Below are 14,733 nucleotides of genomic sequence, written 5' to 3' on the forward strand. Positions count from 1 at the left end.
CCCAGTGGCACCTGTCCACCTTCGCCAGGGCAGCCAACGTTAACCTCTCGTTTCGGGGCCCCACGAGGTGTTGTTTCTGCCCGCAGAACAAGCAGGCGCCTCTGAGGTCTGCGCCGGTTCTCAGCTCAGCTCAGCGCGCCGTATTTTCAGGTCTAGGCACCGAGGCGGGCCTGACTACATTTCCCAGGAGCCTCGGCGCGCACTTCCGCTTCCGGCCTCCTTGTTTGCACCCGCTCTGTGCGTGGCGAGTTTGTGTCCAGCAGTCGTTCTTGGCGGTGACCTGACCCGTGTCTGGTCCGGAGGGAAGCAGACGCTGGACAGGGGTGTGTGTCCAGCAGGGGACTGTCAGACTTGGGGACCTGGCTGCGTCCCACTGGCTTTCTCCCTGGGCCCGCTGATCTGGCCGTAATCCCTTCTGCTGGAGCTGGGGTGGTGCCTCACTCGGTTCGGCCACTTGACCGGCCCCTCTGCTCTGGGTTTTGTGTGTACCCGACAGTGGTGTGTGCGTGTGTTTAATATCCGAGACACCGAGTCCTTTGCTCGGAAACAGGCTGAGGGCCCGCGCAGCCTTGGCTGGAAGGTGAGGCAGTTTGGGCGGAAGGCTCCTGGTGCTTGGGTCAGGTCCGAGACCCACGCACGTGTGCCCGTGTGTCCCTGCAACCCATAGTGTGGTGGAACCATTGTATAGACTCAAGCAGTGGTAACGTGGGAGGGCGTGGATGCAAGAGATTCATTCGTCTACATTGCTAGAAAGCGGTTTTGCTCGGGGATGTGACCCGAGGCGAGTCACTGAACTCCTGTTCCTTATTTGTCAAATGAGGTTTATTGTTCCTACCTTAGGTGGTGGTTCTGAGGATTAAGTGGAATTCTGATATGAAACAGTTCACACAGTGCCAGGCACCAAGTAAGGGCTCAGTCAGTAGTAGCGATTATTAATAGTAGGTGTCCACCTCCCCATTTGTACTTAAAAAAAAACTGAAGCCCAGGGAGGAAGAGTAACTTGTTCTGGGTCACTCAGCCAACTGGTACATAGTAGAAATTAGAACCCAGGTGGCCTCTCTCCTAGCAAGGCACTTTCTACCATGATCCGCACTTGGCACTTGTGTATCTGTCAGGCATGTTGGTAACAGCATCTTCACCTGTTGCCTGTGATTGTCTGTGTTCCTGGGTGACTGTCTCTGCAGGGCCCTGGGGTAAAGGTTATATGGAGACCTGCCTGTGTTTAGAGCTTCTTGAAGACTGAGGGACTGCTGAAGTTCTTGACTTTAACCTTAGCTCAGAAGATACTGCTTCAGACTCTCTGATGACTGTTAGGAGTGGAGTCTCAGAGAATGAGAAAAGAAATACAGTGAAAAAGGAGAAAAATTCAATCCAGGATCTCTTGCCAGAGTTTCTGGGAGAATGCTGGCAATTCCCAGGAAGAGACGTGGAGTACTTGGGTGAGGTTGCTACACCCAAATTGTGGTGCAGAGGCTGTGGTTGTGGAGGATTGGACCCACAAACTTCAGAACAGAGGTAAGAAATACAAGTGAGAGAGCGTTCTGCCATTAGCTGGGCACCTACAGTGTGCACACATAGTCTCATTTTAGTTTTTCATTATAGCAGCCTTGTAAAATGTGTGCACAGCGTGAGACCTTGGGCAAGTCGTCAGTTTCTTCATTTGTAAAAAGTGATTTATGGAAAGCACCTGGCACATGGTGAGTGCTTGATATGTAGCAGTAATTTTACTATCATTCCATTTTTACTACCATTCCTTTCTTGAAGCTCCAAGAAAGGAAGACATCTCACCCTCCATACTCTTTCCGTTATACCAGATGCCTCTCCGGAGGAGGAGAGAGGAGGAAGTCATACTCCTTGGAAAGAGAGGAGGAAATGGGCATGGAGAAGCTGATGATTTGATTTGGCGTGATAGCACGTGGGAGGGCTCAGGTGCAGAGCCGGGGCCTGCATCAGCGGGGTCCATGGCCTTGCTGCCCAATTCTGGCAGGGTTGGGAACGGCTCACTGGTTTCCTTTCAGTTCCCTCTTAAGAAGTGTTGTTCCTTAAGGAAGTACAAATGGATGGCCAAGATTAGAAGGGCCTTCTATAGTCTATCTCTAGTCTGTTTGGCTTTCCCCAAACATCCCACCCTCAGCCCCTCTGAGTTCCCAAGACCCTGGAACTTAAGAGTTCCTACTCTTCATTGATTGTCAGAGTTCACTACAGGGACGGGGCAGGCATCTTGGGCAAGTGGGGGCTTGGGAGAATGATCAAACATTGATTATACCTTTTGTTTTCGTAAAACAAAGGATAGAAAGAAAACCCTATAAAATCTTGATTAGTGTAGAAAATAGAATAGTAATTAACTGATAGTTAAATGACCTTTACTGAATGCTTACTCTGTACCAGGTATTGATTTGGGCCCTTTATATGCATTAATGCACAATGCTGGAGGTAGGTATGACTATTATTCCCATTTTTCAAATGAGGAAACTGAAGCACAGAAGAAACTGGCCTGTGGCCATGCAGAGCCATGTTAAAAGCAGGAAGGAGGACTCCAGAGCCAATGTTCAGTGAGAAAGCATTGTAGGAGGCATAGATTTTTAAAAATTATGAAATCCTGTACTGCTTAAAATGACTGAGGGCTTGAAATACCTACTTCTTCCCCCATACAAATCCATAGGGTCTTTAAGTATTGCTTTTGGGAGTGGGGGAGGGGGAGAATTAAAGAAATAATAAACTGTAGTCTATTAGGAAAACACAGAATTATATATGGAATAAAATAAATAGCATGTAATTCTACCACCCAGAGATAAGCTCAAAGAAGTACTCAAAGTTAATATGATCAGCAGTTTTCTCCCTAGAGGCAAAAAGTCAAAATGGGAAAGTAAATCACGTGCAGAAGGTTGCTTGATGGGTGTGGAATCAGACAAAGGGAGTTAGGTGGGTTGTTCATTAATTCATTCACAACTCCTTGGGCTTATTGCCTGCCAGGCACACTGTGCTGGGTGCTTAGCATGCAGGGGAGAATGAGGTGACACACTGCAATTTAGTGGATCCTGTGTGTGGTGGAACCAACCTAGGATGGCTGCAGACTTACCGTGGGCCTGGAATGGTCGTCATCTGGTGGCTGAAGTTCCCTGTACCCTTGACTGCTGGGAAGGGCACTGCCTCTGTGGCTCCGTTTTCTTGTTCTTTAAAGTTGTACAGTTTCCCCATTTGTGAATAAAGGATTTGAGGCTAGAGATCTTTACGCTTCCCTCCAACCCTGATAGTATGTGCTTTGTTTTGGGTCACAGGGATCCTCATTCTCAGAGCACAGGCTCAGGCATGTCCTGAACCCAGTTAATGGTCATTTCTTTCCATGAATTTACATTCAGTCTACTCTGAGGTTATCTTTGAAGCCTCATTACTTAGATGTCTGTGGAATCCTTCAAACCATAGGACAGCCAAGGTCAGAGGCACATTTTGTCATAAGTGGCTGTTTTTAATTTAATAGGCCTGAGATACATAACAATAAACTAGATTCCTTTATTACTCTTTCCTTCCAGCTCTGTCATCCAGGGACTCTGCCCTTTCCCAAAAGGGATATCTTGAGGAGGAGAATATGGCTGCTCTTCAGCAGACAGCAAAGTCCCAGGTGAGTTGGGGATTTTCCTCTTGTTCCTAAAATCTCATTTGAATTCCTGAAGCAAATAAATTTCTTTCTCTTAGCGTGAAGCTAATCAGCCCTATTAGCATCAGCAGTTTTAAAAGATAAGCTCAAGTGGGTGGGATGGACTGCCAACAAAATGGTACCTGGGTGTTTCTCAGGTGTGTGGGAGTGGCAGTGGAGATCGGGGGCTTGGCAGCCTCCCCTGTCAGTTGGCAGTCGAGGAGGGGGGGACGATGAGGCCTCTTTAGCAGATAATTGAGGAGGAGGACTGACAGAGCATGGCTGCATGAGAACCAAGCTTCCATTTGAGACATTTGGCTTAGAAGTGCAAAGGCACATGAGACATCTCTTCTGTCTGCTTAGAATTCCATGGGGAGGAAAGACATGTACATAAATCTGTGTGGTACACATCAGCAGATTTACTGAGGGCCTACTCAGTAATAAAGGGCTTTAGAGAAAATGTTGTATGAATTCAGAGAGTGAGCAAGTGTGTTTTACTGAGAAAGATTTGGTAAGGCTTTATTCATTCAACCAACATTTTTAAGCTCTTTTAAGGAGCTCCCAGGCTAATGGAAGCAGTGAGCTTTGAAGTGGGCCCTGAAGGATGAGTAGATTTTTGAGAAGAAAGATTTGAGAAGTCAGTGACATAAACGACTTAGAATTGAGGAGAAATGCTCCCTCCTCTGAAACAGGAAAAAAGGAAGTACATTGAAATCATTGCTGTACTGTCCTACAGAAACTTAAGAGGCTCCTGATCTGTTTGCCACATACTAATAATGACAACCAAAGTTCTTTCCTAGATATAATTATCAAGCTTGGTATATTTCTTAGTTTCTTATTTATCATGTTTCTTTCTTAACTTAATGAAAGTAACCTTAAGGCCAGCTGAACAGTAGGCTTGGATGGGAAGGTCATATCTTTTTTTTTTTTTTTTTTTGTGAGGAAGATCAGCCCTGAGCTAACATCCACACCAATCCTCCTCTTGTTGCTGAGGAAGACCGGCCCTGGGCTAAAATCTGTTCCCATCTTCCTCCACTTTATGTGGGATGCTGCCACAGCATGGCCTGACAAGCAGTGCGTTGGTGCGCGCCCAGGATCCGAACCCAGGCCGCCAGCAGCGGAGCGCACGCACTTAACCGCTGCGCCTCGGGGCCAGCCCAGTCATATCCTTAATCTGATCTTTTTTACAGAGCTAAATCAGTTTGTTTAGCTGAGAAGTTTTAATGGACTTTTGTTGCTTAAAGCCTTTTTTAGACTTATTTCCTACGGTATGAGATCTAGAAACAGTTTGCTTTTTCAACTGTGTTTCCAACCAAATTTCTGGACTCTGTGTTCCATTTTATTTCAGCTTGAAAATTGGCAAATTCTTTCCTGAGCCCAACTCTTTCTTTGCCAAATATATCCAGGAGTGTCCTTTGCAAACTAGCATTCTGGCTCTTTCCAACCTATTCCCCTAGAGCTACGGGCTCAGTGAGCATTTGTTCTGCCTTCACAGTTACTCATTATTTTGTCACTGTATATCAAGAGTCTACATCATTCCAGCCTTAACTATCCATTTCCTTGAAACCTGCCACCTGATTTTCAAGCCAGTGTCACTCGTATATTTTAGGTTTTTGTCATGATACCGTCCACTTCTAGGTGCTAATTTCTGAATTAGGGTTGGATAACTTATAACTAGTTTAACCAATAGACCCAAAATGTATAATGGCCCCAATACAATAGAAGTTTATTTCTTGTTCTTGTAACCATATGACTGGGTCAGCAGGTTCATAGGGTGGCCATTCAGGGCCTTGATCTCTCTGAAGCCTTAGTATCCTTACCGTATGGCTCTCAGACTCACTTTTGGGGTCATCTCCACACCAGCCATCCAGAAGGGGAAAGGGAAAACAACGTGGAGGAATGTATGCTTGCATTCCTTCTGCTTGCATTCCCTTGGCTAGAACTCAGTCACATGGCCACATCTAACTGCAAAGGAGCTTGGGAAATGTTTGCCTACCTAGAAAGGTGAGGAGGAAGTGTACTTTAGTGAGCAGTTAGCAGTTTCTGCCACTCTCCTCAAACATTTAGGTTATTTAGGACTATTTTGCTATTGTAAGTTATAAATAGATAAGAATCTTTGTTTATAATCCTTTTCCCATATCTCTGATCATTTTCTTATAAATGGATTCTAGATGTAAAATTGCTATGTCAAAAGGGTATACACATTTTAAGACTCTTAACATACAAGTCAATAAAATCTTGCCTTTGACACTATGAACACTGTTGGATCTATTTCCTCCCGGCCCATCAATCTCCTCTAATTCTTCATTCAAACTTGTCTTCAGAGGCTGTTTCAGGGCTTTGTGTCGTTCAAGGATGTGGCTGTGAACTTCACTGAGGAAGAATGGAGAGAACTGGACCCTGCGCAGAGAGTCCTGCACAGGGAGGTGATGCTAGAGAACTATAGGAACCTGGTTTCCTTGGGTAAGGTTGAGTCCTCCCACTCAGGGTAGCCTTTCGGGGTGCCTTTGCTTTATAAAGATTCCCTTGCTCCTATTAGGAGAAAATAACAAATGAGGTTTTGGTTATTTTTTTTTCTCCAGAATCCAGAGCAGATCCTTACTACTTCTCACCCTACTTGGGTAGAAAATATTCACTTGCTTTTGACAGTTAGTTACCCTGTTTTCTGCTCTCGAAAACGCAACAGAGTGGGACTGAGAATGGGGCGGTCCTTTGTCTTTTGAACTTAAAATCACATTCGGTTTCTTTCCCTTGAGTAGAATTTCCATTTTCTAAACCTGATGTCACCTCCCAATTGGAACAAGTGGTAAATCCACGGATGCAGGAGGGAGCAGTGCTAAGCAGCAGCTCTACACGTAAGTGAGAACAAGGCAGGTAACATCTTTGGAAATATGAGTTAGGGATCCTTCTCCAAATCCTCCAGGCCCTTAGAAAATGTTGATGCCCCCTCCACTCTCGTCTTCACTTGGATGTGTCAGAGTCCTGATAGTCTACCTCTCTCCTTCTTCCTAGACTCAAGGAAGGGGTACTTCCTCCTTAATGTTGTAACCCTAACACTTGATCCAGAGATCCCTGTTGTGCCCTGCCCCAGGCATTTTATATGGTCATTTCCTTCTCCTGTCTAGTTGCTGGAGTCTCTCATTCATATACTTTGTCTTCATTGTACTTAGTTTTTTCCTATCTAAAAAATATGAAGAGAATGAAAGAATTTGAATGTAATTTTAAGGGATGTAATTTTATATCCAATTTTAAGGATGTAAAATTGACAGAATTTGCTGAGTATATGTGGGAGGTAAGGGAGTAACAGACAAAGATAATTCCCAGGTTTCTGGCTCGGATATGTAGGTGGATGGAAGTTCTCTTCCCTGAGATGGAGAACACAGGAGAAGTAGCAAGTTTGGAGGGTGGAAGATGAATTCCATTTATCCTAAGTTGTTTGAAGTGTCTATGGCAGGTCTAAACCAGTGGTTCTCAACCAGGGGCAGTTTTGCCCCCAGGGGACATTTGGCATTGTCTAAAGATTGGGAGGATGCTATAGGCCTCTAGTGGGTAGAGGCCAAGGATGCTGCTAAACATCCTACAATGCACAAGACAGCCCTTCACACAGGGCCTTGCTTGCCAAAATGTCAATTGTGCTGCAGTTGAGAAGCTCTGGTGTAAATGGAGATATTTGGAAGGTAGATGAATATAAGGAGGATATGTCAAATGGATCTTGGTGAAGGAAGAGATCTTAGCTGGTGGTACAGATTTGAGAATCATCTGAGCATATGGTAATCGAAGTCTTGGGAGTGGATGAGATCACCCATAGAGCATGAAAAGAGTTGCAAGAGAGCCTAGAAGCCTAATGAACATACACATTTAAGTATCTGTCATATATCTATATATCTATATCTATATATGTATATATCTATATATATCACTTGTGTACTTTTTCAAAGGTAAACACATAGGGAAAAAAACTGGTGCCAAAAATAATACAATGGTAATAATTTTTAATAATGGATGATGGCAGTAGAGGTATGTTATATAAATTTCTGTATTTTAAAAATTTATTGATATAAATAAATGAAAGAGAATTCAAAAGGGATAATAAGAAGGGGTGGCCAGAGTGAGGAGGAAACCAGGTCAGATTAATTGTCATAGAAGTCAATAGAAGAGAGCATTTCAGAGGGAGGGAAGGGGCTCATAGTGTTATATGCTAGAGAGGTGAAGTGAAAAAGACCTGGAAAGTGTCCATTGGACTTAACATTAATAGGTTGCTCCTCCTTTTTGGCTAACCTAATGGTGGATTAGTCCCCCTGCTACAGTTTTTGTCCTCTGCTTAACTTCCATTGCTGTCTTTTAACTTTTCTTTTCCTACATTATATAAGGTTGTCAAATCCACCTACTAAGATTACTTTCAAAATAGTCGTCAACTTACCAAGACATATGTGCTATGTTTCTTTTACCCATAATAAAGTTGCAAGAGTACTTACAAGATCCCCAATTATACAGTTCCGACTTTACAACAATTAAAAAGTATATCATGTGTAGTTTACCCATAATAAACCTGAATAAACCTACTACCTACTGGTAGTAGGCCTAATCCCCTGATCCTTCCAACATTTCTGCATTCTCCTGAACTTTGACCTCTTAAAGTCTTTGGGGTGTGTGTGTGTGTGTGTGTGTGTGTGTGTGTGTGTGTGTGTTTTGGGAGGCTCAGAGAGAAGAAAAAAAGTGGAGGCTGAAGGAAATCTCTGGCAAATGGTGAACATTCATGGTAGCAAAGGAAAATACGGGAAATGATCTTATTGAATCTGATAGCAACCTCAGTAGTAATTAAGGAGATTTTCTGGAGAACTGTGCCAGTGGGAGTGGAAGATGTAGGCATTGAAGGATGACCTGAGCTGGGGTGAACTCCAGACAGGGGGTGAAGGAGGGGGTAGTATCAAAAGCCAAGGAAGATTCCAGTGGTTCAGAGGCTGGGAGCAGTTATCACTCCTGTGTACAGTACTGATCATTCCCCAGTTGACAGCTCTCTAACACCTTGTTTTATAGTATTCATCACGCTTGACGTTATTTAATTAATACCTTTCTTCCCCAGTAGACTATACATTTCAAAAGAGCTGGTACTGTATCTGCTGTGTTTATCATTGAATCTTAACCCATAACACAATGCCTAGCTTATAATAGGTATTCAATGAATTATTTGTTGACTGCTTGGTTTACATTTATGACTAATGGTGTTTATGCAATTATTATTTCATTCCTGCTTTAGCCATTTCCCACAGTCTAGTGCAGAGAACATTTTTACTTTTCCTCCCCCAGACTTGGAGACCAGAAAGTCAAAACCAAAGAAAGTATTTTCTGAAAAAGAATCATACCAGGGGATAAATATGGAGAGAAGCACAGAGGCTGATGCAAGGACCGCCAGTCTGAAAGAGGCCTGGGGATGTACAGAGATCAGAGAGGGTGCTCAAGATAGACTCTGGGAAGAAGCAACAGTTACCTGCAAGAAAAGAACTATAGCAGATGGGAGCCCCAAATGTGTTGAATTTGGCAGACATGTTAGTCTGAAGTCAGACTTTGTTATACAACGAAGACATTCTAAAGAAGAGAGGCTTTATACACATGATGCTCAGGGAAAGAGCTTCAAACAGAATTCAAAATTAGCCAGACATGAGAAAGACAGCACAAATGAAAAAGTTCTTTGGTGTAATGAGTGTGGTAGAATCTTCAGCGATTACTCAGTTTATATTCAACATTGTATAGTTCATACTGGAGAGACAGATTTGGAATGTAATCAATATGAGAGTGCCTTTGGTCATGATGTACACCACACTGAACATCAGAAAACTAATATTAGAGAGAAGACTTATGAAGATAGAAAAGCCTGTAACTGGAACGCATACCTTACCAAACATCATCAGAATGTTCCTAGTGGGAAGGAACATAATGTGTGTGAAAGAGCCTTAATTCAGAACACACCATTTATTCAACATCAGAGAATCCAGAGTGCAGAGAAACTTTATGATTGTAGTCAATGTAGAAAAACTTTCAGTAATTATTCAGCACTTACAATACATCAGAGAATTCATACTGGGGAGAAATCATATGAATGCAATGAATGTGGGAAAGCCTTTAATCACAGCTCATCTCTTATTCAACACCAGAGAATCCATACTGGAGAGAAACCCCACGAATGTAATAAATGTAGTAAAGTCTTCAGTCACAATTCATCCCATTTTGAACATCAGTTTATTCATACTGGAGAGAAGCCCTATGAATGCAATGAATGTGGGAAATCCTTTAGTCACAACTCTTCCCTTATTGTCCATCACTTTATTCACACTGGAGAGAAACCCTATGAATGTAGTGAATGTGGCAAGGTCTTTACTCAGAGCTCACACCTCTATCAACATCAGAGAACTCACACTGGAGAGAAACCTTATACCTGTAATGACTGCTGGAAAGCCTTTAGTGATCGATCAGCCCTTATTCGACATCAGAGAACTCATACTGGAGAAAAACCCTACAAGTGTGGAGAATGTGGTAAAGCCTTCAGTCAGAGCTCAACTCTCACAAAACAGACAAAAATCCACACTGGAGAGAAACCCTACACCTGTAAAGATTGTGGGAAAGCCTTCAGTCAGAGTTCATCCCTCATTCAACATCAGAGGGTTCATACTGGAGAGAAACCATTTGAATGTCATGAGTGTGGGAAAGCCTTCAGTAGAAGTGCCCATCTTACTCAGCATCAGAGTATTCACACAGGAGAGAAACCTTGTGAGTGTAATGAATGTGGCAGAGCTTTCAGGTGTAGTTCAGCCCTCATTAGGCATCAGAGACTTCACAGTGGAGAATCACTCTGAATGTGTGGATGTATTCATTCAGACTCTTCACTTTGTTAAATACCATACTTTCATTGGTTGTTACAGTGGTCATACTTTTTTATTTTGAGGGTTGAAAATGCCCTCCCCCCACTTTCTCCTGCAAAGTATTAGCTGCCAGAATACCACAAATCCAAGTGAAGAAACGCTTGAGTCTGAAATCTGGAATAGCCCAAGATACTCTAAACATCAATCTTTGTGTGTGTGTCTGTGTGTGTGTGTGTGTGTGTCTGTGTATTTTTATCCATACCTGAAAATGTCTAGCGTCACCATGAAGTGATTTCATTTTTTCCTGGCCCCAGGAATAGGCTGTTCCAACATGCCAAGGAATTCCAGTTGTTCAGAATTGAGCTCTTTGCCCCTTCTTGTGCCGATTGGAATAGTGCCATGTCCAAACTAAATAGAGAAACTCATGGTTGATTGTATATCATAATACCACCTTCCTATAAATCTTTGTCATAATACACAGTCATTCCTACCCCCAGCATCTCCCCTCCTGTGGACAGCTATTGTCTTCTTTACCTTGTCCCAGTTTTTTGTGATCACCCTACAGAGGCGAGATGGACTTCCTCTCAATTAATAGGCCAGTTGTTGAGACTGATGACACTTCACACGCTGAGAGAATTTGAAAGAAAGTATTGCTCATACAAGGGACTTCTGAGAGCAGGGGAGGCGCAAGCCAGTCTGGAATCGCAGGAGCAAAGAGCAGGTTGGGCCTTTTCGGTGGCTAGGGGGTGGGGCTAGAGAAGTTCCCATGCATGGCAGTGGTATTCAAGCTTGCAGGATTCAAGCTCCAGTGCCAAGAGCTCAGGAGATACACACAGGTTTCTTTATCTAAAGTACCAGATGTGTGGTGGTGGGGAGGAGGGGTGGAAGCTCAAACGCTGTCAATGGCCAGACATCAAAAATGGAGTCACTCTTTATTACAGCCACTTTCTCAGAAAATCTTTGTTCACTTACCCCAAAATAACTTTTTAATGGTACTGTGTTTTCTCTTAATGAAGAATCTATTTTGCTTCTTTCTTTACCCTTTCCCCAAGGCTGAAATTGTAACTATCACTTCTCAGAAAGTAAACATTATTTGTCCTGGAAACTGACAGCCTTCCATGGTAACTGATGTTTCATACAATCCCAACGGAAGAGTTGGGGGAGGATTGAGCTCACACTTTTAGAAAATATTTCAGGAAAAAAATAGCCTATGAACTTGTACCAAACTAACACTGGATTAAATTACTTGAGATTGTCTGAGGAAACTTCCTGTATATGGCCCTAAGAAGTTTTATGTGTTACTTAATGAAGCCAAGTATTATTTTTTGGTCACACTGTGACTTTATACATATATATGCAGAGTTCCTTCTTTCAAGTCATCCTAAGCTTAAATTGATCTTACGGTCCTTTTTTAGGTTTATGTGAATTATTTCCTCTTCCTTTTTTTCTTTGTTCTAGGCATTTTTCAGTTACCCAAGAGGATTCTTGTCTAGGATTCTTGTCTAGGATTAGAGTCGCAACTTTCCCATATCCTTCCTGATTTATCAGTCAGAACCTGAGATTTCCTGCTTTATATTTTTCTCCCTAAAAGGGCTACTCTGAACTTTCCCTTCTCACCAGATTTCCTACTCTTCTCTTCTATTTAAAGCACTTACACGGTGTTAGCTACAGCTTGAAGTTCAACAGGGCTTGAGTTCAGAGCTGAGAAGCACTACTGAAGGTAGAGAAGAAAGGATTTTTGTTCTGAAAATTAGCTGTAAGACAAAATACTCTGAAGGAATGGTGAGATCTGGAAATAATTTTTGAAATACCTGAAATCCTTAGTAACTTTTAGAAATTGAAAAGGGGGAAAAAAAGTCATCTGTAAGTGTCCAGCATTAGAATCAGACCTCTTAAAATAATGTTTGTTAACAACTTAGGTAACAAAGCCCTATCACAACCAATTGTTCTCTGGAGCCAGTTAGCTTTGGTTGTGGGTAAACCTTTGCCATTTCTTCAGAGGCCTCATCTATGATAACCTGGTTTAGAACTAAAAACTCAGGATGGGTGTCCTTGAACAAGAGGCCTGTCCTAGAATGGCTGGGTTGCATGAATTCGTGGATTGCACTGTAGTGAATTAGTTTAGTTCTATTGTAGTCTAAATATATTTTGGATATTGAAATATTAAAATTTCTAGGACATGATGGTGACAAGATATTTGAAATCAGAACATTTCGAGAAATTTTATGAGTCTTGGACTTACAGAGCCTATTTTGTTTTGTTTTGTCTTAATCTGTGCCTTTAGTAGTAGGACCTTTGCTTTTACTCTTTTCTTGGATCTTTCTAAGAGGATCCTCTTAAATACTGTCCATACCTCTTCTCTTGTTTGAGACTATAATCCCTCTTCTTTTATTACTTAACCTAAAGCTCTGTGTGTCTGTTTGGTTAAGGCAAGATCTTGAGGAGGTGGTGGTGAATTTTGGAGTTTGATTTAAGGGTTTAGATAGTACTTTTTTTTGATATTTTCATCTCTTTTTGGTAGGTAATCTGGATTCTTCAGTTTTTAAATCATGTAAGTCAAAATTTCTAATTTATATGGTTAAAACTGCTTGTGCTCGACTGACTCGAGTTCAGTGAAGGGAAAATTAATTTACGTGTTACGTCTGAAGTTCCTCCAGGAAGCTTGGGTAGTTTTCACTTGTGATGAACTCATTGTATGGTGGCCCTGGCTTGATATGAGGATGGCAGGAAGAGATTTTTGTTGACTCAAGTGGGGCTTTCTGGCTTTTCTGAGGGGGCATTAATACCTTTAAGGTTTTTGTTTGTTTAAATTGAGAGGCAGTTGTCACATTACCAGTCTTTTCTATTTGCAAGTTAGTCTCTTTAGGACCCATCACGAAGCATCACCTCCTCCCTGACATTTTCATTCACCACCATAGTTGAAAATAATCTCCTTCTCTGAAAACCTGTGCCACTCATTATTTATATCCCTCATCTATGCTAATAAAACATATTTTTAGTTTGATCTTAATAACTGGCTTTATCCCCAACTTTAATACAGTTCTCCCCATGAAGAAAGTATCTTGTTTAGGTCTTTTGTTGTTGATTTTAAACAAAACAATATTTGCATATGGTTTTAAAAATTCATATAAAATAATTTTTTAATGAAAAGTCATCCCTTTAGTGCTGTTGATGACATATCATATTTTAGATGATTTCTGGATATGTTTTGCCAAGAGTCAAGCATACAAAATATAGTGGCTTCAGATAAACATCTTGGGAAAATCATATCATATGCACATTTTACATAATGAGAATTCAACCATATGCACCAAGACGCCCCCTCCAAAAAAACCAACAGATAAATAAATTAGTGAAATTAAAAATACTGTAAAATTATATTTTGCATATCTGTATAACATTCTATTATAAATTTATACATACAAATACATAATAGCATGTTATCAGAGTTATACACAAAATTATGTAGCTATATTTTATGGGCAAATTAACGGATTTATAAGGGCAACCTTGACAATACCCTATTTTTACCTTATGTGCTGACTATGGAAGCTAAGCGTGTGTAAGAGTTTGACTCCAAAGAATCCAGAGGCACAGCCAAGACATTTGTTTACTACTTTTTATTTACACTAATTATTCCTCTCCCTGAATGTTTTTGCTTGGTTTGCCAAAATTGATTATATCAGAAGATATCAAAATTGATTAATCAGAAGATTATATCATGATGTGATACAGCAACATGGAGGTCAAAATATCCGTTTCCCAAAATAAACCTGGCTTTAGGTATCTGGATAATTGCCTCAGTTTCTAAGGCAAACCTAGTTTAAATCTCTCCTTTAGTAAATGTAACAAAAGCTACCTGATTTTCGTCCTTATCCTAGTGATGCAACTGCAGAAGTAGGTACTGATATTCCATTTTCATTTTTATGAGCATGAAGTAAGGCAGAATTCAATGTACAGACTATCTTTTTTTTTTAAAGCTCTATGCAAATCCTTTTCAGAAGATTTCCCTGACAGTAATAGCTAATACTTATAAAGCATTTATTATGTGCTAGTCACTGTTCAGGCAACTTTATATGCATGAACTCATTCATTCCTCCCAACAGTGCTCTTAGGTAGGTACTCTTATCATCTCTCTTTTCTGGATAAGGTAACCAAGGCTCAGAAAGGCTGTCACTGGCCTGCTGGTAAGCAATGTGGAGCTGAGATTTAAACCCCGGTAGTCAGGCTCGAGAATCCTTG

General features: G+C 41.6%; 1 protein-coding gene across 6 annotated transcripts; it reads left to right on the top strand.

Moving 5' to 3' along the window:
- Positions 1-257: 257 nt before the first annotated feature.
- LOC131416890 (zinc finger protein 879-like) lies at positions 258-13,600 on the top strand. Of its 6 annotated transcripts, XM_058559668.1 has the most exons (7): positions 258-580; positions 1,276-1,515; positions 1,603-1,697; positions 3,531-3,619; positions 5,959-6,097; positions 6,394-6,489; positions 8,942-13,600. In XM_058559668.1, the coding sequence occupies exons 4-7, from the start codon at positions 3,587-3,589 to the stop codon at positions 10,483-10,485; spliced, it is 1,812 nt and encodes a 603-aa protein (XP_058415651.1). In that variant the 5' UTR covers positions 258-580; positions 1,276-1,515; positions 1,603-1,697; positions 3,531-3,586; the 3' UTR covers positions 10,486-13,600. The 6 variants fall into 6 exon arrangements, with proteins under 6 accessions (XP_058415651.1, XP_058415650.1, XP_058415649.1 ...); XM_058559667.1 differs by lacking the exon at positions 1,603-1,697 and having other exon boundaries at positions 1,227-1,515; XM_058559666.1 differs by lacking the exon at positions 1,603-1,697.
- The last annotated feature ends 1,133 nt before the right edge of the window (positions 13,601-14,733 follow it).

Source organism: Diceros bicornis, chromosome 18 (genome assembly GCF_020826845.1).
Source record: "Diceros bicornis minor isolate mBicDic1 chromosome 18, mDicBic1.mat.cur, whole genome shotgun sequence".
Classification (NCBI taxonomy): Eukaryota; Metazoa; Chordata; class Mammalia; order Perissodactyla; family Rhinocerotidae; genus Diceros; species Diceros bicornis.

What these genes read in the sequence shown, in the direction of transcription:
- LOC131416890 (XM_058559667.1), top strand. Translation starts at nt 3,587, where the DNA reads ATGGCTGCTCTTCAGCAGACAGCAAAGTCCCAG. An exon ending in AGCAGACAGCAAAGTCCCAG is followed by an intron (nt 3,620 to 5,958) that starts GTGAGTTGGGGA and finishes ACTTGTCTTCAG; the next exon opens with AGGCTGTTTCAGGGCTTTGT. An exon ending in TAGGAACCTGGTTTCCTTGG is followed by an intron (nt 6,098 to 6,393) that starts GTAAGGTTGAGT and finishes TCCCTTGAGTAG; the next exon opens with AATTTCCATTTTCTAAACCT.